At 35.6% G+C, this 27,312-nt stretch overlaps 1 protein-coding gene across 21 annotated transcripts in view; it reads right to left on the minus strand.

Annotated features, from left to right (window-relative positions):
- Nucleotides 1-27,312, minus strand: part of PHF21A (PHD finger protein 21A) — a 181,640-nt gene that overhangs the window by 104,280 nt on the left and 50,048 nt on the right. For 9 of the 21 annotated variants that reach the window (XM_087821840.1, XM_087821836.1, XM_087821839.1 and 6 more), the window contains 5 exons: nt 21,644-21,684; nt 20,173-20,299; nt 15,017-15,160; nt 9,605-9,637; nt 7,461-7,547 (listed from right to left, as the gene is read on the minus strand). In XM_087821840.1, the coding sequence (XP_087677966.1) occupies nt 7,461-7,547; nt 9,605-9,637; nt 15,017-15,070 (174 nt within the window). In that variant the 5' untranslated portion in view covers nt 15,071-15,160; nt 20,173-20,299; nt 21,644-21,684. Of the gene's footprint in view, nt 1-7,460; nt 7,548-9,604; nt 9,638-15,016; nt 15,161-20,172; nt 20,300-21,643; nt 21,685-23,572; nt 25,564-27,312 lie in introns of those variants that run through there. The other 12 variants (XM_016204069.2, XM_016204061.2, XM_016204068.2 and 9 more) reach the window with 4 other exon arrangements.

Below are 27,312 nucleotides of genomic sequence, written 5' to 3' on the forward strand. Positions count from 1 at the left end.
CATTTTTTTGTCTAGCTTACTTTATTGTAAGATACAGAATATAATACAATATAATACAATAAAAATATGTGTTCAACTGTTTATATTATCGGTAAAGCAAGGGCTATTAGTTGTTTTAAAATATGTTTTTATTGATTTTAGAGAGAGAGAGGAAGGGAGAAGGAGAGAAACACTGATCGACTGCTTCCTATATGCTCCCTTCTGGAGACAGAGCCCACAACCCGGGCATGTGCCCCAACCAGGAATCAAACCAGTGATCTCTCAGTGCAAAGGATGACACTCAACCAACTGAGCCACACCAGCCAGGCAGTAGCAGTTTTTGAGTAGTCAAAAGTTATAGGCGAAAAAAAAAAAAAAAAGTGATAGGTGGATTTTTTTACTGCATAGGGAGTCAGGCCCCTAACCCTCCTGTTGCTCAAGGGTTAACTGTATACCCTACTTTAGTGTGGTATCAATCCTGCCCTAAATCATTATACTGTGCCTAATATCTCTGAGTCAAGTGCCTCTCTGGTTAAATTTCTCTAGAATAAGAGTTGGCAAACTTTTTGTATATGCAAGCAGGTCTTTGTCACAATTACTCAATTCTACTCAATTGGTAGTGGAGAAATAGCCACAGACAGTGTGTAAATGAAAAATGTGGCTGTGTTTCAATAACTTTATTTATAGAAACAGTCGGCAGGCCAGATCTGGCCCAGGTGCAGGCCATAGTGTGCTGAGCCCTGCTCTAGAAAATCATACTAGTCTTTCCATCTTCAGAGAACTAATCAATCTCTCTTCAGAAGTGATGGCTATAAAATGCTTTATAAGTAAAAAAGATAATTAAGCAAGTAAAACAGGGAAGGGAAGTCATAAAAAAGGAATACTGGAAATTTTAAAAGTCATATAATCTTATCAGCTACTAGCAGCAGATAAGGCTCAGGGGCAGTATTCTGATAACTTGCAAATACTGTTTCATCTGATGAACTTACCTCTAGGACAAACAGAAATCAGAGTAAGAAAAGTGTGTGTCTTCAGAAGGTTTTATGACAGATGTTCATAGACTGCTTCCAACAGTTACTTTTGCCTACCTTGACTTTAGTTGGGGGTTTTAGGTATGAATAATAGTGGGTGACATTTCACTCTAGATTTTTTAAAAATGAAGTAAACATTCCATGGAAATCAGCTGGACCAATGGTTTCACACACAAATATTGCAGAGGAGGGATGAACTAACCTAAATCCTGGGGAACTCCTAAGCTTTGAATAAAGATGAGGTCAGATTCCATCATAATTCAAGGATATCTAAGAAAATAACAATTCTAAATTCTAATGTGATGTGCCAATCACAGTAGTTTGATTGTGAATGAGAGGGGGTAACATTCTACGGTTACTGGTATCAGAGGCCAGGGATAATCATGTATCAGGTTACCATTATTAGACTACGAGAACTAATTTACTTACTTGACTCCAAGGCAATGAAGCCTAAAGGCAATGTAATTATTGTGCCTAATGTCCTATTTCAAAAATATTTGATAGATAAAGGTCCACAGAGTAATTTAAGAATTTACTAAATAAAAATGAATGAAAAGCACAGTGATCTGGATTCTAGTCCTGAATAGGACACTGATTAATTATATAATCATGCCTAAGTCACAGACAGTCCATGTCCCAGTTTATATATTACAATGATGTCCTCATGACTGAGTTAAATGTGAAATCTCCTAAGCTTCTTAAAAGAGTAGTACTTTACATATAAGATGGTGTCACATATGTGATGAAGTTAGCCACCATGACTAAAACCAACACTTTTCATTTAATAGAACTTACCTCCAAAAATATTTAGTGGACTCAATAGATATATGATCATTAACTCCTAAAAGGCATTACCCAACATTCCATAAATAAAGAAACAGACATATAAATTATTTAATAACTCAAATCTATCAACAAGTTTGTTACAGAGTCAGGAACAGAATCAAATTCCCAGTGTCCCCGCACACCCAGTCCATTGTTCAAGTCACCTACTTAGCTTAGATTATGTTGTTCTATGCATCAGAAACATAATTAGGTATGGCAGGAACAGAAACTTCTCTCCCAAAGGCTTCAGAATCCATTTTACTAAAATATGTTCTTACTTAAAATGAGAATGGTTCCGTAGATGGCAACTATTTATTAAACCCAGAAAAGTATTTCACCTTGTATTAGGTTACGTATTATGTAAGGAATAGAGACTATAATTTTTTAACATAGAGCAAACCAGGAGCAAAGACCAAAGACTATGAAGAGGTCTACCTCTGAAAAAGGAATAAGAAAAATAGGAGATAGAGTGAAAGAAAAACAAAACCTAAAACCAAAAGGTAATTCTGTGGAATACTATGGAATATTTGTAGCATGGACAAATGGCATGAACATATCCCTCCAGAAAGCATCAGATACATATCAATCCATCTTTCAATTAACAAAGTGCTCTTTTCCCCCCACAGGGTATCTCCTGGGAAAAACTAGGTACTCTCATATATGCTGTTAATCTAATACAGCGTTTTCTGGAATTAGTAAAAGGTTTTTTTTCAATATAGTGAAAGCTTTTTTATACCCTTTGACCAAGGGTGGTCAATGGATTATTATTCTCAATTCTTCATAATCTTTCTGTTATAAAATTACACATCCACACCCTTTGTCTTGGCCTATGGCTTGGCCACATGATTTGTTCTGGCTAATGAGATGTTAAAAAACTTGATGCCAGCAGAGGCTTAAAATGTGTTTTGGTAGTTTGGCCTGTTTCTTGCATTCAGGTTATAAGCCATGAAATAAGTATGCCCCTGGGAGCTGCTGTCCCTTCATACTAGGTCTCAGAATGAAAACATTTGGAGTGGATCTAACCCAACCTGCACCCTGGAGGCAGGACCAGCCAACCCACAAACTGAAGTAGCTGTGGCCCCCCAAGTCCAGCCCAGATCAAGAGAAGCCCAAGTGATCTATATATCCAAAGTGAAAATAAACAGTGTTATAAGTCCCTCAATAAAACACTGGTGTTATACCGAACTGTTATAGCAATAGCTGACCATTACACCCAGTAATCTCATACTTAAGAACTTATCCTAAGGCAATTACAAGGAAACAGATTCACATACAAAGGTGTTTATCACAGCACTATTTATATTAGTGAAAAACTGGAAACATCCTATCATCAACTAATAGAGGAATAGTTAATAAATTATGATCTAGCAGGACCATTAAATATTTGAAGCTATTAAATATCATGTTTTTAAAGAACATTCAAAAAATGTTCATACTTTAACAAGCATAAAAAACAAGATGCACCGTTTTAAAAAATTATCTACAAGCAGAGAAAAAGATCAGGTGGGTAAAATAATTCATTTAAGAAATACAAATGCTTTTCTGTGCTAAATATTATCTTATGCTAAATATTATACTATGTACTATATTCGGAATAAAGTAAGGAAGACAAACATGTTCCCTGACTTCCTGAAAATCACAGTCTAGTGAGGAAGATAGGTATTTTAAAAAATAATCACATACATGTAATTATAAATTGTAATAAGCTATTGTGACAGAAATTACTAATTATTCCCAGTATATTCCCCCTTCTTACTCAGTACCAGAGTCCCTGAGTTTTATTTGCCAGTGGCCACTTGGAATAAACTACACTTCTGACCTCCCTTGCTCCTAGTGACTAAGTTCTGACCAATGGGATCTACTAATTGCAAGTGGCCCACGCAACTTCCAGTAAACATCCTTAAAAATAAAGGGCTTGCTCTTTGTTGCTTTTCCCCCTTCTTACCAGATGGAGCAGCTATTTTGGACTATGATGTGGAAGCTTCATGCTGAGAATGGCAGGCAACAGAGTAGGAGGAGCCTGGGTTCCCTGGCACTGTGGAGCCACTATCACCAGCATAGTCCACCTACAACAGCTTTTACATGATAGAGAAATAAAATTCTACCTTGTTTAAGCCATTTGCACTTGGAGTTTTTAGTCACTCACCGCTGAACCTAATCCTAAATGGCACAGCTATAAAGGAAAAATGGAAGGGTCAATGAGAGATTATAATAGAAACAGTTGATTTTGACAGGAGGAAGGGGTTTCAAGATAGGTCCTCTGAGGAAGTAACCTTTAAGCTGCCACCTGATGCCTGGCCAGGAGAGCATCAGGTGAAAGGAGTGGGGTGGCAAATCGTTCAAGGCAGGAGAAATAAAAAGGCAAATACTATGGCTTAAGTCTGAATCACTACAGGGTCAAGCAACATACTTTGGGATGTTAAGATTGCTTCTACAATGAATTAGAATGAAAGCTGAGTACTAAAGCAACTAAGTGCTTTGGTTCCAGTATCAGAATCCCTCTACTCTGACAAGCAAAAGACCACATATGCATGCCAAAAATGAGGAGGGAGGAATGGAGAATGAGAACAAACCATGTTAAAGAAATTAATAATTGCTTCCATACTTCAGTATTACTAGTGTTTAAAATAGTTGGATTCTCTGATTAGAGTGGTTCATATACCATGAGGAGAATGTCCTTAGACTTTTAAATGTTAACTATCCCTAAAACAGACAAGAGTTTAGTGTTAAAATTTTTTAACATTTGTCTATTTCTGATTATAAGGGAAACACTTATTGTGGAGAATATAGCAAAATATACATAAGAATATAGTGAAAAAAACCTATAAATTCATCACCTTCCAACACTTTATACTGACACTGTTTGTATACACATTTGCATGCCTATACACATACATACCTACAACACACACATAAATGGGACTGTAATGCATATGAAGGTACATGTGCTTTTACACTTATTTTATCACGATCACTTTCCTATGTCACGAAAACATTTTTGCAACCATGATTTTTAGTGACTATATAACATATAATTTCTGTAGCCAATCAAATGTGGGGGCTTTCTGAGTTAAAAACTGTCAACCTGACCCTGTGGGTCAAGAAGTTGATTTCAAAATCTGCCATGGAAAGTTTCTGTTCAGAAACTCAAGTTATAGCTGGGAAGCACTGGAACTTTCTAAGCAAAAATTCGATGAAATTCCCTGAGTTCTAGCCTTGAAGGATGCTCCCTAGAGACCATACTTCCCCAAATAGAGCCTCCCAATTTCATAATGTCTTGAGAAAGAAACTGAGTATCAAAGACTGCAGTAGCGATAACAAAAAAAAACTAATGAGTGCTTACTGTGAGAACCAATGACGGTCTGCAATATTTTTTTAATAAAGCAAAGTAAGAGAATGTATGCATCTATTACATAATTAAGCTTTCAAGTGTATATAGAAAAAATGATTACAGAAAAATGCATATAGAAAAAGAATGTAAACAAATAATGACAAAGGGTTAATCACTGTTAATTCTGAAATTTGACATTCTTTGAACTATTCTGTATTTAAATTTTTTCTCACAACCAAAAAATTAATGTTAAATTAAAATATTAGTCATGTAAGTAAGGTAATTCAAATTTTAGTTATTAAAGTTGAAGGGAAATCATTACATTTTTCCCAGAGGCTTAAGTGGATCTTGTGAGAAAAAAACAACAAAAAGCTGGGCATTCAGCATTAGGAGTTTGCTCTAAAATAATACTATTTTAAACTAAATGTCAATGTTTCATGTTAGATATAAATTTGAGGAAGGATCAGCTTTTGAACTTTATAGCTGGGTTTCCTTCAAGTACTATCCTACCTAAAAATGATGTATTTTCTGTTCTATCAAAAAGGTTGTTTTAATAGTTAAGCAAATAAAATTGCAATATTGCATTTCAGTTTCTGACTCTAGTTCTCTTTACTAATGCTAAAGACATTTTAAAAAATTTTAGTTTCTAAAATCCAAACTTAGTTCAGGTGACAGAGTTTGCGACCTGATGAAATGTCTTACTTAATATAAACAGCTGCAATTTTCTATTAAGCTAGGTCTCTAGTAGAAAAAACTTAACAAAAAGTTACAGAAATAAACCAAATCTTTATATTAGTGGTCACAAACAAAAATTTTAGATAAATGTAAATTCTTTTTAATTGCCCCATTTTTCTCAAATGTAGCCTTACTTTGTGACAGCATCCCCCATCCCTACTCCACTAATCAGTTCTCACCTTCTTTCCCTGCTGGAACACGTGAATTTTTCAGCAAATGACTCATTCACTGGCATCTTGTCAAACTAACCCTGAAACTATAAGGAGGCTCAGGGCTAACAGAATTCTAAAGCTAGACCACTTTCACTAACACACATCATTTTGACTTCAAAGAACAGACTCACTATCAGAGCGAAATACATACTAATAAACTATTTATATTTTTCCTTAAAAACTCTTCTTCACCATGCCACCTCCTCCCAATTTTAGTTTGGCAATTCCCTAATTTAAAACACCCCCCATCTCTGGAAAAGACGAGATGGAGAAACGTAGCAGTTTAAAACAGGAGGGGAGGAAGGAGTTGTTCACTCAGCTTGGAAAAAGATTTTACTCTGAAATAGTAACAACTCATATCTATTCCACAGAGTTCTCAATATTTATTTGTCTCCTTAGTTAAATGAAAACACAATACAATAACACAATACAAACACAATAAAAAATCTCCAGGAACAGATTACTCTCACTGCTACTATTTCACTAAATAAAAGTTTAAAAAACAGGATAAATTACTGAGAACTACTCAGTCAAAATCTTCAATGAGATATCACTAGCATTAACTACCAACAGCAAGTCAACTAATCATTTTGGTTCACAAGTTCACCTCCTCCAATATAGAAAACTGCTCCTTTTAATCAGAGGAAGGGTGGTGGGGAAGTAACAAGAAAACAATGATTCATCAGATTACCACAGACATTTACTTATAGCTCTATCAATTGTCACACTCCACCTGGTGGCAGGAGCTGCCTGAATTGGTGATTATACAAGAAATTCCAAAAAATACTTTCTAGATGTCCTTGGAAAAAAGCAAGATGCTCTTCTCTTGCCCTATATAGAACAAATCTAACAAGGTTCAACCAACGTTCTTCTCACATACTAGTAAGTCAGTATCTAATAAAGATTAACATAAAGGCGTAACAATAATCAGATAGGAGACCCATATTTAGAGGGATCCATTCACAACATTAAATGTCATTTTAAGTGTTTAGAACAGGTAACAAGCACATTCAGCAGCTACAAGATTCTCTATCACATACTCCCACTAACTTTCTTTACCCCTTTCCCCTATGGGTAAAGCACAGAGTTTAATTAACACAGTTAACAGCAGCTTGCCACACTGCTTTTAGATATTTGCCAGTAACATATACCCATGGGATACTCTCAAGACTGATTTCAACCAAAAATAAAAATAGATAAACAGAGCTCAAACAAAATTAAAACTGAGTCTGGCTGCCCACACTTATTTTCACACATAAGGAAAAATAGCAGTTCTCCGAGAAGCCTCGAGCAGACATATCTTTAGAGCGCAATGTTAAAAATATGCCCCCCCTCCTTTTCCCCTACCTGTTTCTCACTCAAAGCTGTGATTTTGGCTTGGAGTTCATGAAGCTGTTTCTTTAAATCAGCATTCTGATTGGAAAGAAAAAATATCTGTGAGAGAGATATTTCATTTGTTAACAGAATAGTAGCAAGAAGACTTTATGCACATTGCATTACAAATGATGAAGCAACCTTAAGCATTTAGCCAATCAAATTCGTCATGCATTACACTGCAGGCGCGTTATCACTACCTAACGCACAGATCCTAAATGTAGGCTCCTAACACTACAACAGGGGCAGCTCCTTTGAAAGTGCTTTAAATTTTACTAAGTTTTATATTTTAGCATCTGTAAGATAATACACCTTTCTACTAAACATACTGTTATTCCTTTACCAAAATTATCAGTTGACAGAAAACCTAAAGCTCCACTAATCAGACAAAAGCAGGAAAAATGGAAGTTGTAAGTATGCACACACTGCCTGCTTAACGCCATTATCAACAGAGATAAGAGGTTTTTCTCTACTTGCCCTCTCCCGTATTTAGTAGAGTGCATTTGTTATTTTAGCCTACATTTGAAAAGCTGTCAGTGCTGCAACTGCCTTAACACTACAGCATTCAAATTAACACAGTGACTACCGGGGCATTTTCTCAGTTTTCAAATTCTAGGATTCAAAAAAGACTATTTTAGATGAGATACACTGAATATGATTGCCTTTTACTCAGGGGGGGTTAAAATCCAAGATTTAAAAAGCAAGATTAATGCTTAATATAGGATAGCCTACTAGCAGACTGACCACCCCCCAACGAGAGACCACTTATTCTTCATCTCACTTGCAATTCTTTCACTTAGCCCTGCTGGTCTCCTACCAGGTTGGGGCATATCCTCCCTCTCATGTTTACTCCACGTGGTCTTTATTTAGAAGTATATATATCTCTCTCTAATGAAACACTCACAAGACTGTCCATCAATTTCCTGCCCCCTCAGAATTTTCACATTAAGACTGCCGTTACATGACCAGCTATATGGGAAATGCTAAAGTTTTCTAATAATATTTCAGTTCCTGATAATATAGGTTATCATGTTAAATATAAAAGAATCTATTAATCTAAGGTCTAATGCATCTTAGTTCCCTAAATCCAATTTAAATAAGGTATTTTTAAAATAAATAAAAATGGAAAAGATTCTCAAAGAAGTTCAAGTGTCAAACAAAAATTAAGTGTGGGCTATCAATGGACTGTGTTAAAGCACAATACTTAGGCCAATGGGTGTTAAATTTTTTGAAATAACTATTATTCCACTTTCAAAAATCAATCCACCTCAGAACTATTCCACAATCCAAGAAATTTATTTTACTTAAATTTACAATGAGGCATGTATGGTGTGTTTAACAAGCTAAAGATATATACACATATATCTGAGTGCTCATCAATGGGTCTAGTTGCTTTGTGACCAGATTATGAGTCAACAAATGCAAGGGAGAAATCCTAAGAGGGTCTGATAAGTACTCTCCACATTTATGACCCACTGTCTGATGGCCGCAAAAGAGACACTGCCTGAACAATAAATACAATCATGGGAGAGAACTTCTTAGGGAGATCTCTGCAGGGATAGAGAATAAAATGTCTAAGTCAAAAAACTCCTATGAGAAAATGTAACATTTGCTGGATTAAGGGCTCTTTCAAAACTAAAAAAATTTTAAATGCTTTTAAAAACTTATTCTAAAATTCTTACCTTGAACATAGTGTGATTAAGTATTTAAATGTTCCATACTATATCTCTACTATAAACTAAGAGAAAATAAGAATAGTTCTGGGCTATAGTCAATAATTTTGAGACGACAGAAAGCCTCACAAACTGATTCTGAATAAGTGGGCTTATGGAAATGAAATTTAAGCTCTATTGAAAGTATTAACTTTCAATTTCCCCCCTAAAGTACTCAAAGCAATTAACACAAAAGCAAACAGTAACAAATATGAAACGATAGCTATATTATAAGAGAATGACTGGATTTTTCTAAACCCTTAAAACATGAAGAACAATATGCTAACAGAATTGCTGTGAGAGATGAGAAAGTTTTTAAAACTTAAATATTGGTCTATATTTTATGGTCACTTTGTTTTAAATTATTTTAATTTAAAAATTAAATGAATAAAAGTAGTATTTTACCTGTGGATCCTGCTTCATTTGAGCAACCAGTTTCTAGTAATAAAGAGAGAAAAAAAGCCATCAGTCTTACATACTACCTCACTATAGCTAATCAGGTTTGGCCCCCAAAATCTAGAGTTTTAAGTCCACACACACAAAAAATTAGTAACACCGCAATCAGAACTAAAAGCTTCTGTGATCTATATAAAAGGTTAATAAGACACTTCTCTTAATACAGGGGGAAAATCAAACTCCCACTTTATATTTGAAATGAAATGCTCCTGCTTTTTAACAAATCTGGAGATGGGATTGGGGGGGGGGGGGGGGATTTGAAAGGCAATTTAAACAAGCTCAATGCTCCAAAAGCCAACCATCTCTTTAAAATGCTGTCATTGTCTAGAGTCCCAAATAAGGCCTAGAAAGAAGTTGCTCCCATACAGAACAGGCCTGTCTGTACACAGCAAAGTGCAGAAGGAGCCCAGTGTCAGGTGTGACTTTGCCACTGTCTTCCCTGGGGCAGGGAGGGAGACGGGGATGGACTCTACGGGCAGTGATGCTTAGCATCAGAGAGCAAGAAAGTGAGGGAGCCATGATGCCAAACTCTGCCTACCTGGGTTCCCTGGGAAGGAGAGTGCTACCGGAATGCTGAATGAGAAAGACCTTTACTAAGGAAAACGAAGTCCAAACAAACGAAAAACAAAGAAAAATGGATGTCGGCTGATCTAACCCGACTTCTAAAAGCATCACTGCCCAAAGGTAACAATAACCAGGGACAGAAGACTCTGAAGGATAAGAGTGTCAGAAATCGGATTCCTAAAAGTTGCCTGGGAATAAGCTGTTCCCCAAGTGACTTTTTCACATAACTGAAAATCTGTTCCTCTCTTTGGGTATCAAGGTACTTCTAAATTTTCTCAGTCATAAAATAAGATTTTCCTAAAACATACTATATACTTAATTTGTCTTCTTAAATATAAAAATGTCAGCTTTTATTGTATAATCTTTGGTAAATGACTTCTAACATTCATTCTAGTTGGTCAAAAGCCTTCCTTCAGGTGCTGGGGTACATTCTAGATACCCGAGGTTGCCAACCATGTGACTTCCAAACACGCAAGGTATATATGTTACTATACACTTTAGTTCACATGTGACAGTAGTAACTCTTGTATATCCTGGTCTTGATTACAAAATAGTAATAACACACATTCCAAGAGCTCGGTGAAAATGAACAACAAAGTTTTCATACATAACAGTTTTATTAATGCAGCCTAAAGGCTAACCACTCTCTCCAACGAAAACACCTTTCATCTTCCTTCTTGGTTCAGTTACCAGAGAGTTGACTACTGTACTAAAATTGCCTTTTTAAAGCTGAAAGGGTCTTCTTTCATGACCCTGGAATTTAAAAACTGACTGAAAGCCATACTAAGTCTCCACCTCTGAGGAAATAAATAAACTAACTTTTCTATCCGCAAGCAATCAAGCTGCATTTTTACATCACCAGAGGCTGGACTGAACATGCTGAACAACTTAATTAGACTATCCAAATCCCTAGTGACTTTAAGTGACACTGTGTTATCAAACTTAAAGTTACAGATAATAGTGTGGTGAAGGCCTGGAGGGGACCAATGGGGGAAAAGGGGGACATTTGTAATACTTTCAACAATAAAGATAAATTAAAAAACCAAAAACTTAAATGTACTTTCTATTGCAAGAATACAGCAATTTTTCATGAGGATATACTTTATGCCAAGAGTTGGCAAACTACAGCCCACAGCCAAATCTGGCCATCCACCTGTTTTTGTAAATAAAGTTTTATTGGGCATGGCCACACCCATTCCTTCATATACTGTCTATGGCTGCTTTGTCTGAGCATAGAAGTTGTTACAGAGACCATAAATGACTTACAAAGTATAAATATTTTCATTTACTATCTGGAACTTTACAGAAAATATATGCTAACTTTACTCTGCTTTATAATATTCTGTTCCGTGTATATATTCTGAAAGTTTAAATATGGCTTTCATTAAATATGTGAAAAAATCATCAAAAAGGCAATTTCTCAAAAAAAGATGAGATGCCCATCACAGGCCACTATTATTTAAACATTTAGTCAACATCAACCATGTACACATTGCTACTTTTTTTTTTTTAATTTACCTGTATTGTTGAAAGTATTACAGATGTCTTCCTTTCCCCCCCATCGATTCCCTCCACCCAACATCCACTCCTTGCCCCCGTCCCCCGCAGGCCTTCTCCACACTACAGTCTGTGTCCACAGGTCATGCATATATGCACATAAGTTCTTTGGTTAATCTCTCTCCACCCCACTCCCCATCCCCACCTTCCCTCTGAAATTCGTCTATTATCTCTATCTACTGGAAACAGCACATTGCTACTTTTTAAACCATCTCCCTCCCTATCCATAAAGAACAAAAATGTATTTCTACGACAGCAATACCAGGTAGTTTCTTAACTCACATTCTGTCCGGTAAGCTCACCTCAGCCTTAACTTCATTCTGTAACTAGAAATGCACCAAGGGGTGGCTTTTGCCCCAGTCTAATAGCCAATGCCTACTCTGATATCATTTCTGGCATCCCTGAACTTGTCATGATCGGTGATCATGTAGGTTACCACATATCCCATCAGAATAACAACACCGGATTTCCAAACAAGGCATATCCCTTAGATTTAGTGTTGAAACATTTTTTTTAAAAAGAGAAAAGTATTCTAAATGTAACTGGAATAAAAATACTATCAATAAACATATAAAAGTTTATTACAAAACAAAATGTGTAATAATTAAGGATGAATATAAATGCTATTAATTTTATGCTAAAAACAAATAGTTAAATATATAAGAAAATAGTTAATGTGAATATTAAGATAGTGTTTGGGATAACTTTATGAAAAATATTATATCCCTTTTGAGTCAACGAATGTAATTTTAAATGTAAATTCAATTTTAAAACAAATTAAGCATTAAATTTTTTCATAATTATAATTTAAGCATTAAATTTTTTCATAATTACAATTTTCATAAAATTGGTATGCTTGAATTAAAATATGAAACACAATAATATTTTAAAACTACTTAATTTTTAGTAATTTAGTTCAATTTAGGTCATAAGTCTTTCAAGGAAGTCTTACTGGGATCTGTTCATATCTTGTGAGAATGAACTAAAAGCAGGATGTCAACTTTGCCATCTCAAAATTTCTTGAGGAGGAATATCTCCAAAAATCACAATCAACTTCATTAAATTACCTCTGATTCATGCAAATTTCAGATTGATTACTGTCCTCTAGAAATCCGTTCTATGATGATGTCAGCTTTGAACAAATTGTGACCCTGACATCATTTGCCATTCAGCCAAACTGGGTATTCAACACACCTCTATGCTATAATACTTTTATCCAGGAAAAAGACAAGCTTGTTCTTGCAAACAGATTTTTATTCTCAATTAGTAACAGAAGCAAGACCAAATAAAACGAAATGTGCTTATTTTATTATATACTAAATTAAAATAGATAAAACTTAGTTATTATATACTAAGTTTCTTCAAGTTACCATAAAAACAAAACACACTTCACACAGAGAAGCCCCCCTGTACACAGCAAACTACAACACTACAGCTGAGCAAGAGTTTTAACAAGATCCAAAGCAGCAGCAGGGATTTCTGAACACACAGTGTCTAAATGTAAAAAATGTGTGTGTGAGAGTGTGTGTGTATCTACACATCTACGTGTACACATGTATAAGCCTTTGAAGCTTTACTGTAAGTTCTCATCCATTAATCCCAAACACTTGCAAATTCAGTAGTTATCAAAAGTCCAACTATTTCAGAAATTAACCTTATATTAGACTATTCAGATAAAACAAAGAAAAACATAACCTAAAAACAAACACCTTTAAAATATATTTCCCTTCTCCTATTCCAACACCCCAAACATTCAAAAGTAGACAATTCATCATCATTCATGACTTTTAATTAACCCAACATTACATGTGTATATGTCTTGAACCTAGTACCACATTCAGATAATGTATAGAAAAGATATAAAACAGTGACTTTCTGCCCTAGCTGGTTTGTCTCAGTGGTTAGAGCAGCAACCCATGGGCTGAAGGGTCCCGGGTTCAATTCCAGCCAAGGGCACGTACCTCGGTTGCAGGCTTGATCCCTGGCCCTGGTCAGAGCCCCTGCGGGAGACAACCAATCAATGTGTCTCTCACATTGATGTTTCTCTCTCTCCCTTCTACTCTCTCTGAAAAGCAATGAAAAAAAGATCCTCAAGTGAGGATTAAAAACAAGTGATGTTCTGTTTATATAAAAATGTTAATTGAGTAAGTTATTTAAGGATAGCTTTTTGTACTGATTCGTTACATTAAATAAAACATACATATTTAATGTTATATTTAATATACAATGTATTTTATTAAAATTATATAATATGATCATTAATATATTTTTTAATTTCCATATTTTATTTATTTTTTTAAGCCTTGCCTAAGGATATTTTTCCCATTGCTTTTCTTTTGTAAATATATTTTTATTGATTTCAGAGAGAGGAAGAGAGCGATAGAAACAGCAATGATGAGAGAGTCATTGATCAGCTGCCTCCTGCATGCTCCCTACTGGGAATCGAGCCTGCAACCCGGGCATGTGCCCTGACCAGGAATCCAACCTTGATCTCCTGGATCACAGGTTGATGCTCAACCGCTGAGCCACACCGGCCAGGCTCCCATTGCTTTTCAGAGAGAGTAGAAGGGAAAGAGACAGAGAGAGAGAAACATCGATGTGAAAGAGACACACCAATTGGTTGCCTCCTGCATGCACACAGACCGAGCCTCTAACCAAGGTACATGCTCTTGGCCAGAATCGAACCTGGAACCCTTCAGTTGGAAGGTCGACGCTCTAACCACTGAGCAAGCCTGCTAGGGCAATTTTCACATTTTAAAGGTTTGTTTAGCCTAAGTACCTGAGGTAAAATGTAAGAATTGTGAAATGTGAAATTTAAACGCCTGTGAAGACAATCACATTTTCTTTACTAACAACTGGAATCAAGGCATAAAACTAAATGAGTAAAAACTCCAGTATACATGGCGGTCAAGTCAAGCATGTCTCATTTAAAATATGCAAATCAAGTCATAAGTCACATGAACACAGTCCCTCAGATGAACAAAAAACAGGGGAAAAAAAAGGCTTTTTTAATATCTTTGGTATACAAAAAAACTATTTTCAGTTCATTTCTGTGAAAAGGAAATAAGGAATATTTTACTGAAGTTCTTAAAAATATTATCAATGAGTTTACTGAGGAGCGATACAAAGCAAATGGCACGCCTGTCAGGCAGTTGCCTGAAAGACCAACAATTTGTGCTAAGACCAGAGGCGGCTGCTCACTGATTTTGGCCATTACTTAACAACCATCACACAACATACCTGGTGAACCTGAATTTCCACTTTCAGCGCTTCCTGCAGAGTCTGCAACTCCATCCTCTACCTTCTCCACTTTCTCTTATGTCTGCTAATTCTATAGTGTCTTCAGCCTCTGTTTAAAATAACAAACTCCTCTTCTCACTGCAGCTGTAGAGATCAATCAATGTTTTAGATCATTACATTAGGTATAAAAGAAATATGCATGTTTAAAACAATACATTTATAGTAGCTGAAAAATATTTGATTTTCCTAGCACAGGGCAAGAAATTTCCCCAACAGATTTCTTTCCAAAATGAATAGTTTTGTACTGACTTGGTACCAAAACTTTCTGGGTTTTATTCTTTGAGCATCCAAATAAGTAAGAAATGGGGAAAAAATATGTTTAATCTGGTCATGAAAACGTCTATGCACCTACTACGTGCTCAGCACCCCACTACACACTACATTCTGAGGATACAAAGCTGAACAAGACCACTCTACCCTAGATGAGTTGGGAATCTAGAGGGGGAGACTACAACCGTCCAGGACACACTGTCCTTAGAAAAAGACACATAACAACAAGATCACACATTTTTAAACATCACACACAGTGAACTGGAAAGTTCAGGGTCTCTCAGAGGTTACAGAAGGCCAGAGTACCTTTTTCATTTGGATGAACTCTTACTCCATTTAAAAAACTTTTAAAAACAGGAAAACTGGTTTAAGTTAAAGGTTTACATTTAACAAATTAATGCTTAACACAAATACAAGGCAATGTAACTATGTTTTCCACAAAGTTATAAAAGCAGTATTAAAAATAAATCTATTGTGCACAACAGATGAGGTGGTCTAGCAATGGAACAGATGTTTCCATCTTCTTTCCGAGGCCGCCAGTGCATCTTGTCGGCTAAGTGTGTAACTGCATGTGGAGATGTCGAAAGTCTAGATTTGTGAATGTGAATCTTCCTAGCCTGCTCTGCTTGTCACTGCTGCAATTTAAATGAACTCAGTGGCTAATTTCTCTTTTAACATTTTTTCTTTTTTCTTGAATGTAGCTTTTGACATGATTTTACATACCCTCCTCCAAAGCAAAGTTTGCTTCTGTCTGAATGAATTTAAACTTTACATCTTCATACCTACAAAACTTGTAGTTAGAGCAACTTTTCAACATTCTTAGAAACCGAGGAAGGGAACAATCAGGAAGCTAGAAGAATTACTACTCCTTAAGCCAATTCAATGAGATTCATTATCTTTACACTTTCTAAAAAGTATTTACCTTTGGACAGAGTCCATAGTAAACCTAAGTTTTCTTAACACTTCTTTAAAACCTGATTTGACAGTTATAATAAAATCATTAACTACAGAATATATAGTCATCAATATTAGTTTTCATTATATTTGCTTAACCTCACTAGCTTAAAACATCACTACTGGCAAGCTCTCCCCTAGTATTTATAGTATTAAAATACTTTAACCTAAAAAACAGTAAATTTCAAAAGCATAAAATTCCTTCATACTCACTTATGGAGGCTAGAAAAGGATTAGTGTACAATAATATCACCAACCAAAAATTTTCATAAAGGTAGTACGTTTAGAGGATATAATTTAGAAAAGACGTATTTGGATGAACAAACCTGGGCTTTTCAGCTACTTATTACCTTAGAAAATCTTTGGAACTATAATAAATAAAAAGACATGAGAATCATTAAGTTACTGACAGACCAAGGTTTTTATTGTCATGTAAGTTTATGTGACATACAAACTCACATGTTAAAACTACACAGTCATTTTAATTTTAAATACTAAAATAATCTCCCTACTAAAATTCTTGATTTATGTCCTCGAGTTCTTCCTGAAAACAGTATTTGAATTAGCTGTAATTTTGTAGAAAATGTGTCCAAAAATGATCTGTTATAATATTTGTCAAATTAAGAATCATCTTGAAGTTAAAGGGGTAGTTTCAACACCAGAAAGGCCATATATTTTATTTTACTGGTAGTTACATATAACATCATAGCTCAGCTCAACTCATATAAACTCTGGAAACAAACAGCAGATTAAAAACATGAAAAACTTAGAATATAAACAACAAAAAGTTAACATAATCTACAGTTAGAGTACTCACAAATTAATATTTTAAAACTATGAAAAAGCAATTCACTGAAGAAGAAATAACAATGACAAACAAACCCAAAAAACGCCCACCTTCAACAGTCATAGAAATGTACATTTTAAGAAAATAAGTTCTGTCTATCAAACTGACAAAGACTTGTAAAAATAACAATACCATGAGCTGTCTAGAGTTTGGGTCAGGCGGCATTTTCATAAGTTTTCACTGGTTATCTCCGAGGGGTAACACAAAGAGTTATTTACTTTCTTCTTTTCTGAGTATCAGTATTTCAAAAATTTCCATAGAAAATATGTACTTATTTTTAAATAATAAAAAATTAACTGAGGATTGCTAGCTAAAGCATCAGAAAATTTTATACTGATGAAACAAAATGTTCAGGAGCCAAAAAGTAAAACCAAGGCTTAACCTGGAGGCTGTAACAGTCAGAGTGCCTGGCAGGGTAAGGAGCCTGCAGCTCAAGTTAACGCGGAGCTCACAGCTTTACTTCCTTCGTTGGATTGTTGTCTACTTATTAGAGACACACAAAGGCATACATTTTATTTGTCAAGAACTCTAAATGCCATTACTCATTTTATTTCAAAATAAAACATTTAAAAGAAGGGTTAGAAAAGGTAGTGACTTGTTATAGAAAAAACATATGGAGCATTAGAAGGTTCCTTTGACACCCTTCTTCAGAAAGATCTTTCTAGACAGCAATTTTAAGATGGTCTCTGCCTAAAGGAACAAATTATATACACATATTTATAGCTTACAAAAACAAGGCAAGCACATGTTAAATCCTTTTTAAAAATATTTTGGGGGCTTAGGCAACTCATGCAGCCATCATGTAAGACCATTTGGGGGCAGTTCATAGCATCATAAACAAGGTATGATTTACTAAATCTGAAAAAGACGATTTATCTTATTTTTACCAACTCTAAAAACTTATAAATAACAAATCAGTTGTAAGGTAAATATAAACTGATTCACAAAACAGTAATAGACACACTTTCCTGAGGTACAATGTCTTTCACCACCCAGCAGCTCTAAATACTACCATCAGAAAGAACAACTGCCTAGCACAAAACACCAACCTCTGCTATGTTCAAAACTACACATGTAAACCATGGGACACTCAATGGCCTCTCACCTTCAAATGACAAAAAAACCCAAAAACATAAACAAAAACTCCACCCACCAACCAAACAAAAACAGTAATCGAGTCCCACTAAGAAAGGCAGCTGCGATGCCTGCAAAGAACATTTGCTGTCCCCAAAACCAAAAAAACCTGATTCTACTTACCGTGTAATCACGCTCAGACTTAGGGTTTTTAAAATTTGTATGTTTGCTTATAAATCAGGAAAATGGGAACAGTATCGCCTACTTCATAAAAGCGTTACGCGGTTTGAACAAGGTAAATACCGTATGAAAAGCCCTTTGTAAACTAAAGTTCTATGCTATTCCTCACACACTTAATGCTTTTATTCGTGCGCACAAACTTTTATAAACTTCTCAACACAGCATATTGCTGAGAGGACTGCAGGCTCTCCTATTTTCAAGTTCTCTAAGAAAGGGCTTTCTAACTATTTCTCTGGGTGCAGTTCTGCTTGGAGATGTGTGACCGCTAGGCCTTTCACTATGATTCTAATAATGCAGTATCGCTGTAACCCTGAATTCACTGCTAAGAAACACTGCTCTGCTCCTGAACTGCTATAAACCTTTTTCCAATCAAAACTTGACTCGTCAACCATGTTTCTTAACTAACAGTAAGTCAATAATACATTGTGCCCCTAAAAATGGTTAGCTCTGTGTTCTCTATACCATATAGTTTCTTGGTGTAAGACTCCACTTTTGATCTATAATCTCAGAATAGTGTTTTGAGTAGGTACAATTAATTTTTTTAAATATAAAAAAGTAGAAAGTCTTGACAGATCAGTGTATCCTTACTTGTTACACGCCTAATACTAAAATATCAGGTTTCAATTTATAAAAAATATTATGTATCTAATATGCTAAGAGATAAAATAGTATCTTTAACTTTTAACTAATAGCGCTAAAAATTATCATGGATGCTAAAAATAATAAAATTTTTTAGTAACACTTACTGAAAACTAACATTTACTAATATGAATCAATAAAAATGACATAAAAAAATACAATATTTGTTTTCTTATTTTCATGGTGGTAGCTCTTTGGTGACACTCCACAGGTCAACAAAAAAATGCTACTGCACAGAGCTGGGCAATCCCCATTCTAGAGGAATCTGACAAGGTTACTATGTTCAAATTCTGGTATTATAACTGCTGACAAAAATTACTTTAGCTAGTGAGAATGATGCTTCCTAACCATTAAATTAAATTTCTACACACACACATCTAGGTTTATGATATCTGAATGTCTGAATGTATCTGAGTAAAACATATATATCTTTCCTGTTTGGGTTTTTGGGGGAAGGTGGCCAGGTCCTCATCTTTAAAAAAAAGAAATACTGACATAGGTCACACCATTACAACACAAGGGTGTGGTACTTTGGGTCAAGTCAAGTCCCCGCAGCACCCTCTCCTTGACAGGTCTGGGGCAGGGTTCTGCACCTCTCCCTGCCACCGGTGTTCATTCTAACATACAGTTTCTACCTCAGCTGCCTAGGCTCAGGCCTAGCTGGCACACACACATTATTCTATTTCCCACCTTTCTTTACAGAAATCAAACGTTTACTAAAACCATCCCAACTATACCCAACAACCAGAACACTGAAATAAATTTTAAAAGTCACAGAAATTCAAAATAAAGGAGGCTGGAGAGTAGTGTGTAAGAGCATAGTAACAATGAGGCAGAGATTTTAGAATTGGTTGCCCATTTTACCAGAATACTATTTAATGGCAAAATATAGTCCAGACAAGCCTGGCCAGAATAGTATACATACTTATTACACAAAGGTTAACACAGAGGGTGTGGTGGTCTTGGCATAACCAGTAAGTACTTAATAGAAGTGGAAGTTATGGGAGATAGATTTCAGATCAATTTAAGGAAGAGCTAAGGATTAGAGCTGTACAAAAAAGGAATGGGTTACCTTATGAGGTAGTGGGCTCCCTGTCATTAGAAGTATTCAAGAATGCTGCATATCATATCCCCCTCTTGGAGATTCACAATGCACATTAGCATATTAAAGGTTCTGAGAAGTCCTGCAGTAAAGAAACCTGTTTAACTTTAATGCAGCATTTCCCAAATTATTTGACCACAGAACATTTTCCCACCCCCGCCCAACCTCAGTAATATTTATTCATTTCTGTGGAGCTAGAGTTCCTCAGAATACATTATAGAAAATAATAAGCTACATTTTTAAATAACTGTAATATTCAATATGTACCCAAATAACAATCTGTGAGGGATATAGGAAAGGAAATGGTCACATTGGGTAAAAGGTTGGGAGAGAAGGCCCTTAAGGTCCCTTCTCTAAGAGTCTATGATTCTATCACATCTCAGAGTAAAGGGCTATTGGGTCTTGATTATTTATTTAAAAAAGGTTCCATGAGGGAAAGGCAAGTAGAATAAAAAGGTAGTAAATGCAAGGTTAACTGGTTCAAATGCCTCCCTTTCATGTTCAAAGCCTAATCCCTACAAGGTAAGAAAGACACCTCAAGGACCCTATGTTATCAAAAAGAAGCCTTAACCAAACATCTACTCTATACACTAAGTTAATTACTATTTGAGAGAGAATTAAAAAACAACAACAAAACACAAAAAGGATAGCCTTTGCATTAGGGGGACTCCCCTAGACCAGCTATCTCGCTTGAATTTAATTTTTTATCATAATACATGCTCTCCCAATAAGGTTAGTATTTGTTTGATCCTTAGTCACTAGGCTGCCCTTTGCAATCTGTGACTTTGAATTAGACATTCAAAGAAATGATTAAGCGTGATGATTTATAAGCTGTGAAAGTAGATTTTAAAGCAGATATTAGAGAGAGAAAATGTGTTTGCCTATAAGCCCACACTGCTATATTTCTCTTTATTTTTTCCTCTTTAAGAATTATATAAAACAACACACACTAAAAATGTAATATCTGACATGAAGCCAATCCAACATTAAATTTAAGAATATAAATACTTAAGAGTCCCAAATTTCAAAGTCAAGGTTCCCATAGTTACATTAACCTAACCATTTTTCACATATACTAAGGCCATCAAATTTAACGGCACACTAAGTAATACAAAACACAATGGAAACCTTAACTTTTGAATTTCCTGACTTTTGAATTTTCAGCTCTAACCACTGCATTAAGGACATTTTTGGCACAGGGGACCTTTACATTTTAACAGGTTATCGAATGCAGAAACATGCAAGCCTAGCAGGATTATTAGAAACACAAATGCATTTGAGATATGGCTATGTGAAATTAGACAAAAATTCACTTTCACTCGGTGCAAAGAGCAAAGCCTCATTCCTGGGAAGAGAGCTTTTCTGCAAAAAGTCACTGAACATGTGAATTATTATCCAACTAGCATCAGGCACACTATGCCTGCCTGATAAGAGTACTTACCAACTTTGGGGGAACTGGCCCTCCTTCAGCGCTCTTGCTCCCTACGACAGAAGGGGAAAAAGGAATTAGGCTACAAACACAGATTTATGAAATGCCATCAAAAGCTGAAGACTGAAAGATTTCTACCTGATTTTAAGAAGAAAAAAACCCATAAACACAAAAATCTCCAAAGCGCTAAAACCCAAAAGAAGGAAAGGAAAAAATAGGTAGTTTTTACAGCAAGGGAAGATTTCAAGAACAGTTAAATCTCTAATTTTCCAGGTTTTTTTTCACTTTTCCACAGTTTTTTCAAGACAAGGAAAAGTAAGTAGTTGATGATTTCCCTTTCCTAAGAAACACACGAAAATGAAATACACCTCACCTAAACAACACAAAAATATACTCTCATCCCCAACAAATGATCTTCACTGTCTGTTGCTTTATATTAACAAACTGAGCTAACACCATTGTCCCTTAGTTTGGTCTACTCAAAAGGCCTTTTTCAATTAATCTTGAAATGGATTTGTCTTTTATATAAAAGACTTGAAAATTCACAGCATTTTAAATGTATAGTCATAATTTTAATTAAACTTTTCATTCATATTCTTCGTCTTACTGTTTTAAGACTATAAACCATGTAACATGAAAGTGACTTTCCCTATGCCAACTTATTTAATCAGTTATGAAGCCAGAAAAAAAAAATCAAGGTTTTGGGATCCCAATCCAATGCTCAGTGATGCTTTTATCAATTGTGTTTTCAAAGGATTAATAAACTCCATTAAGCTGACTCTAAGGTCAGAAAAGTTAAGTCAGGCTATACTGTTTATTTTTAACTCTTCCCTGTCCCAAACTTCTTCCTCAATAAAAAAATTAGGAAACAAAAATTTAAACTTTCCCCCTAATATTTTAGTAATAAATGATTTAAACTCCACATACCATGCTCTAAACCTACAAGTATCTTCCTTTATGCTTTAAACAGTACATTTGCTGATTGATGTTACTCTAATCGTGTTCTCATTTCCTCAAGGGATATTTCAAAAAAATCTTCACGTCACCTGATTATAAAATTTTTATTTAATCATGTACAGTCATACCAAACATACAGTAAAATAATTTAAAAGGGCCCCACTTTGTAGTTAACATTCATTTCCAAAAGTAATTCAATTTGCTGTTTTATCCAGCCTTTTCTTTAGCAGCACTACTTTTTAAAGTTCTCATTATAAATGGCAATTTCAATCACCAAGATTAGAATGACTCCCAAACAAAAGAAAAATCATGCAGAAATCTGTAGAATAATATGGTTATTAAAAAGTGGATTCTCACAAGGAAACAAAAATTTGTTAACGATGTGTGGTGACAGATGTTAACTAAGCTTATTGTGGTAATCATTTCACAATACATACATATATCAAATATTATATACCTAAAACTAATACAATGTTATATGTCAATAATACCTGTTTTAAAAAGTGGATTCTTAACATTATGGATACCTACAGGGCTCTGTTCTGTAGGAATCAGAACAGTACCGTGCACATAGCAAATGCTCAGTAAATATTTGTTAAATGAATGAATTCACTGAGTGGACCCTTAACTCTCTGTTGCAGGTTTATTTTCTTGTTAGCTTTCTCATGCTGGGGATAATTTCTTATGCATCGATCTCCCACAGCATTATTTGTCAAATGAATGACTTTGGACAAAAACAGTTGATTAAGAAGTTAAATATTACTATTTTAAAATATAATGAAAAGGAAAAGACTGATAATTTGGACTAAATGAAAATTAAGAACTTCTGTTTATCAAAAAAAATTAAGAAAACGAAAAGGCAAACTACAGAATTAGAGATAATAATTGCAACACATATAATAACAATAGTTTATACCCAGAATATATAAAACATGTTTAAACTCAAACTGATCAGATATGGTTGGGATTTTAACTTTTACTTACATGGCATTTGAGAAAGTATAGCCACATAAACTCTTCTGAAAAAAGTCATATTCAGTAAAAAGGCACCATGGAGGAACACCTTATCTCCAGGGCATTTCTCCAAAAAGTAGTAGAGAGTCAATCCCAAATTTTACCATATCATGAAACTGCAAGTCACATAGGAAATCAAAGCCTGAGAGGTTAAGTGGCTTCCCCGAATGTCACACAGCTAGCTGGTAGTCAAGCTGGAGAAAGGCTTCCAGGCCCCGAGATTCCGCTGACTGAGCTGGCCTTTCCACTAGACCTCACTTCCTCTTAACCAGCAGCAGCAACTAGTCTTCTAAGAAACAAACTACAATAAATAATGGCTAAATGTTTTTGGAAAAGTCTGCATGTAATGTTTAAAGAAAAATCGTGTAAGTAAGCTATCTCGGGCAAGTTTTAAAACCTGAGATCCTTTGTGCCTGAGGGATCCCTGGGAACGGGCGTCAGAGGCGTTTGCCAACTCCATGATACTACGCACTAAATTCTGCACGTATGAAAATTCTGGGAAAAGGATCCACAGCTTTAATAAGATTCACAAACAGGCTCAGATGCCCAAAAAGAGTAAATTATTTTCAGACTAGTGATTCTTAAACACTGCATCAGAACTACCAAAGTGTTTCTTCTGAAGATTATTAATTGACTACTATTTGGAAACTGATGAGGAAAAAAAGAAAAGCAAATTTTTTTTCTATAATTTAATAAGAGTGAATTCGCAGCAAAAAAAATTATAAATTTTTACTTTTTGCACTATCCATATACAAAACCTACTGAAAGTCTAAAGTACAAGATTGATTTTTCTCATGTTAAGCTGAAAGTCCACTTAATTTGTTTCTCACATATGGTTCACACTGTTAGTTAAGGTAGTTCAAATTTTTCACATTTGCTTAACTTTTTAAAATATAGATTTGTTCTTGAAAAATACACTCAAAATATGTAAGTTGGAGTAAATGAAATTATTTTTGCTTCAGAGATATTAACTTGCTAACATAACTTGACATGATTTTTTGCAAAGTCAAAAAATCTTCAGATTCTCAGATAGATGCTTTACTTAGAGCTGGTACAGAAATGAATCATCAGATTTCTGATCTGGTTGTAAAATTTAAAATATCATCAATAAATCAAAGGTGATTAATGACTGCTTCTTAATTACCTTTTACATAATATCTAAAACCTCTGTACATAAAGAGTATATATTAAACAAATTTTACAGAGAAAATAAAATTTTCAATACTAGATGATGTTTTAAATTAGGCTATTCATCCCATTACAAATTTCAAACGATTAAGTTTATAGTGTATGCTCAATCATAAATTTTGAGAAGGGACTTACGAATAGCACAGATAATTGTCATTCAAAGACACTTTAAAATGTCACCTCAGCCCCAGCCAGCATGACTCAGTGGTTGAGCGTCAACCCATGAACCAGGAGGTTAACGTTCGATTCCTGGTCAGAGCACGTGCCCAGTTTGCAGGCTCGATCCCCAGTAGGGGGCGTGCAGGAGACAACTGATAGCTGATTCTCATCAGTTATGTTTCTCTCTCTCTCTCCCTCTCCCTTCCTCTCTCTGAAATCAATAAAAATATATATTCTTTAATTTTTTAAATGTCACCTTACCCTGAAGATTCAATCTCTTCTTTTTCTACTATACCAAGCTGATATACTAATTTTATATACAATAAGTTTTATTGCTTTTTATCAACCCTTTCTAAGTTCTAAACAGAAAGCATAATAAATTTGAAATAAATTTAAATGCAAATAAGTGCTCAGAAGAAAAAGCAGAATCCTGCCTAATGTGATTTATTCCTTTAGGCCCCAATATCATAATCATCCCTCTTGCCCCCATCCCTCTTAATCTTACCTACACATGGACATCCCTCTAGCACCCTCCCCCCTTACTCTTAAGAAGCATCAATTTTTCCTTCATTACTAGATCACTTTATTTCTTCTATCTTTAAAAAAAAAGGCCTTCCTTTACTCCATCTCTAGTTATTGTCCCTGTCTATGCTCCCTTTTACAGCAAAACTTCCTAAAGTGTTAACCACACTCACTGTTGTCTCCTAGTTCCCCTCCTCTCATTCTCTATTGAACCTACTCAGGTAGGGCTTTTGCCTCCTTCCGTTCTTGTTAAGATCACCAATGACCTCCCAGTTGCTAAATCCAATAGTAAAGTCTCAGCCCTCACTTCCTGTTCAATCAGTATTACCTGACCCAGCTGATAATTCCTTCCTTTTTGAAACGTTTTCTTTTCTTGACTCCCAGGACACCACCCACTCTTGATTTTCCTCCTGATCTCTCTGCCACTCTTCTAGGTTTCTTTTGCTGGTCCCTTCTCACCTCTCAAAACCTCAAAATGTTGAACTACCGCAGGGCTCAGTTCTTGAAACTCTTCCCATTAGGTAATCTCACCCAGTCTCGTGGCTATAAAAGGATCTGTGTACTGGTGACTCCCAAATTTTTATCTCCAGTCTAGACCTTTCCCTTGAATTCCAAATTCATACCCAACACTTGTCAAAATTAAACTCTTGGCTATCTATTGCCCAACCTTCCCCTCAGAATCATCCCCATCTCAATAAGTGACAACTCCATCCCTTCAGGCCAAAACCTTAAATTCATCATTGACTCCTCTTTTTCCCACACCCTACGTCCAATTCGAGAGCTAACCATCTTGCCTCCACCTTCAAAATATACAGACTTGCCCTAGGCGGTTTTGCTCAGTAGTTAGAGCATCCACCCGCAGACTGAAGGGTCCAGGGTTGGATTCGGGTCAAGGGCATGTGCTTTAGCTGCTGGCTCGATCCCAGGCCCCAGTCAGGGCACGTGCGGGAGGCAGCCTCTCTCTCACATCGATGTTTCACTCTCTCTCTTCCTCTCTCTCTCTTCTACCCTCTCTGAAAAGCAATGGAAAAAATATACTCAGGTGAGGATTAAAATAGAGACAGACAGAGATTTTGAACACCACTACCACCTCCTTGTTCCAAGGCACCATCATCTTTCACCTAGATTATTGCAATGACCTCCTAACTGGTCTCCTTTCTTCCATCTTTGTCCCACTATACTCTCAGCAGTCAGAGTGATCTTTCCAAAATCCAAGACAGATCTGGTTACTCCTTGGATCAAACTCCTCCAGTGCTTTCCCATCATACTCAGAGAAAAAGCTGAAATCTTTTACAATGGCCCACAAGGCTATAAGCGATTTGGGCCTCTGCTACTCTCAGACCTCATCTCCTTCCCTCTCCCCATTGCTCAATCTGCTCCAGCCACACTGGCATCTTTTCTGTACTTCAAAAACTCTGAACAAGTTTGCTTCTCAGGGGTCTTCTACTTGAACTTCCCCTCTGGCTGGAACACTCTCTCCCATCAAATACCTTCATGGCTCACTCCCTCAAAATGTTAAGAAAATCTATAGCAGTTGCAAGATTAAAAAACTAAGATAAAGACCAAAACTGTAGTCAGAATTGTTTCTCTCCCCAAACTTTTACTTTGAGGATGATCTTTCCTACACCAAGAACACCCTTTACCTTTTCTCAGCCTATCCAACGTCACCCGGTCATACGGGCCCAGATAAAGACTCACTGACTAATGGAGACCTTCCCTAACCATCCCACCTCCCAGTTCTCCCTTTCTTTGAATTCTTGGAATATTTATCATCTTTCTCATTCATCTTAGAATTTAATCATATATTGTCTCACACTGTAACTTATATGTCTTATCTCCTT

The sequence above is a fragment of the Miniopterus natalensis genome, chromosome 11, assembly GCF_054644295.1.
Source record: "Miniopterus natalensis isolate mMinNat1 chromosome 11, mMinNat1.hap1, whole genome shotgun sequence".
Lineage (NCBI taxonomy): Eukaryota > Metazoa > Chordata > Mammalia > Chiroptera > Miniopteridae > Miniopterus > Miniopterus natalensis.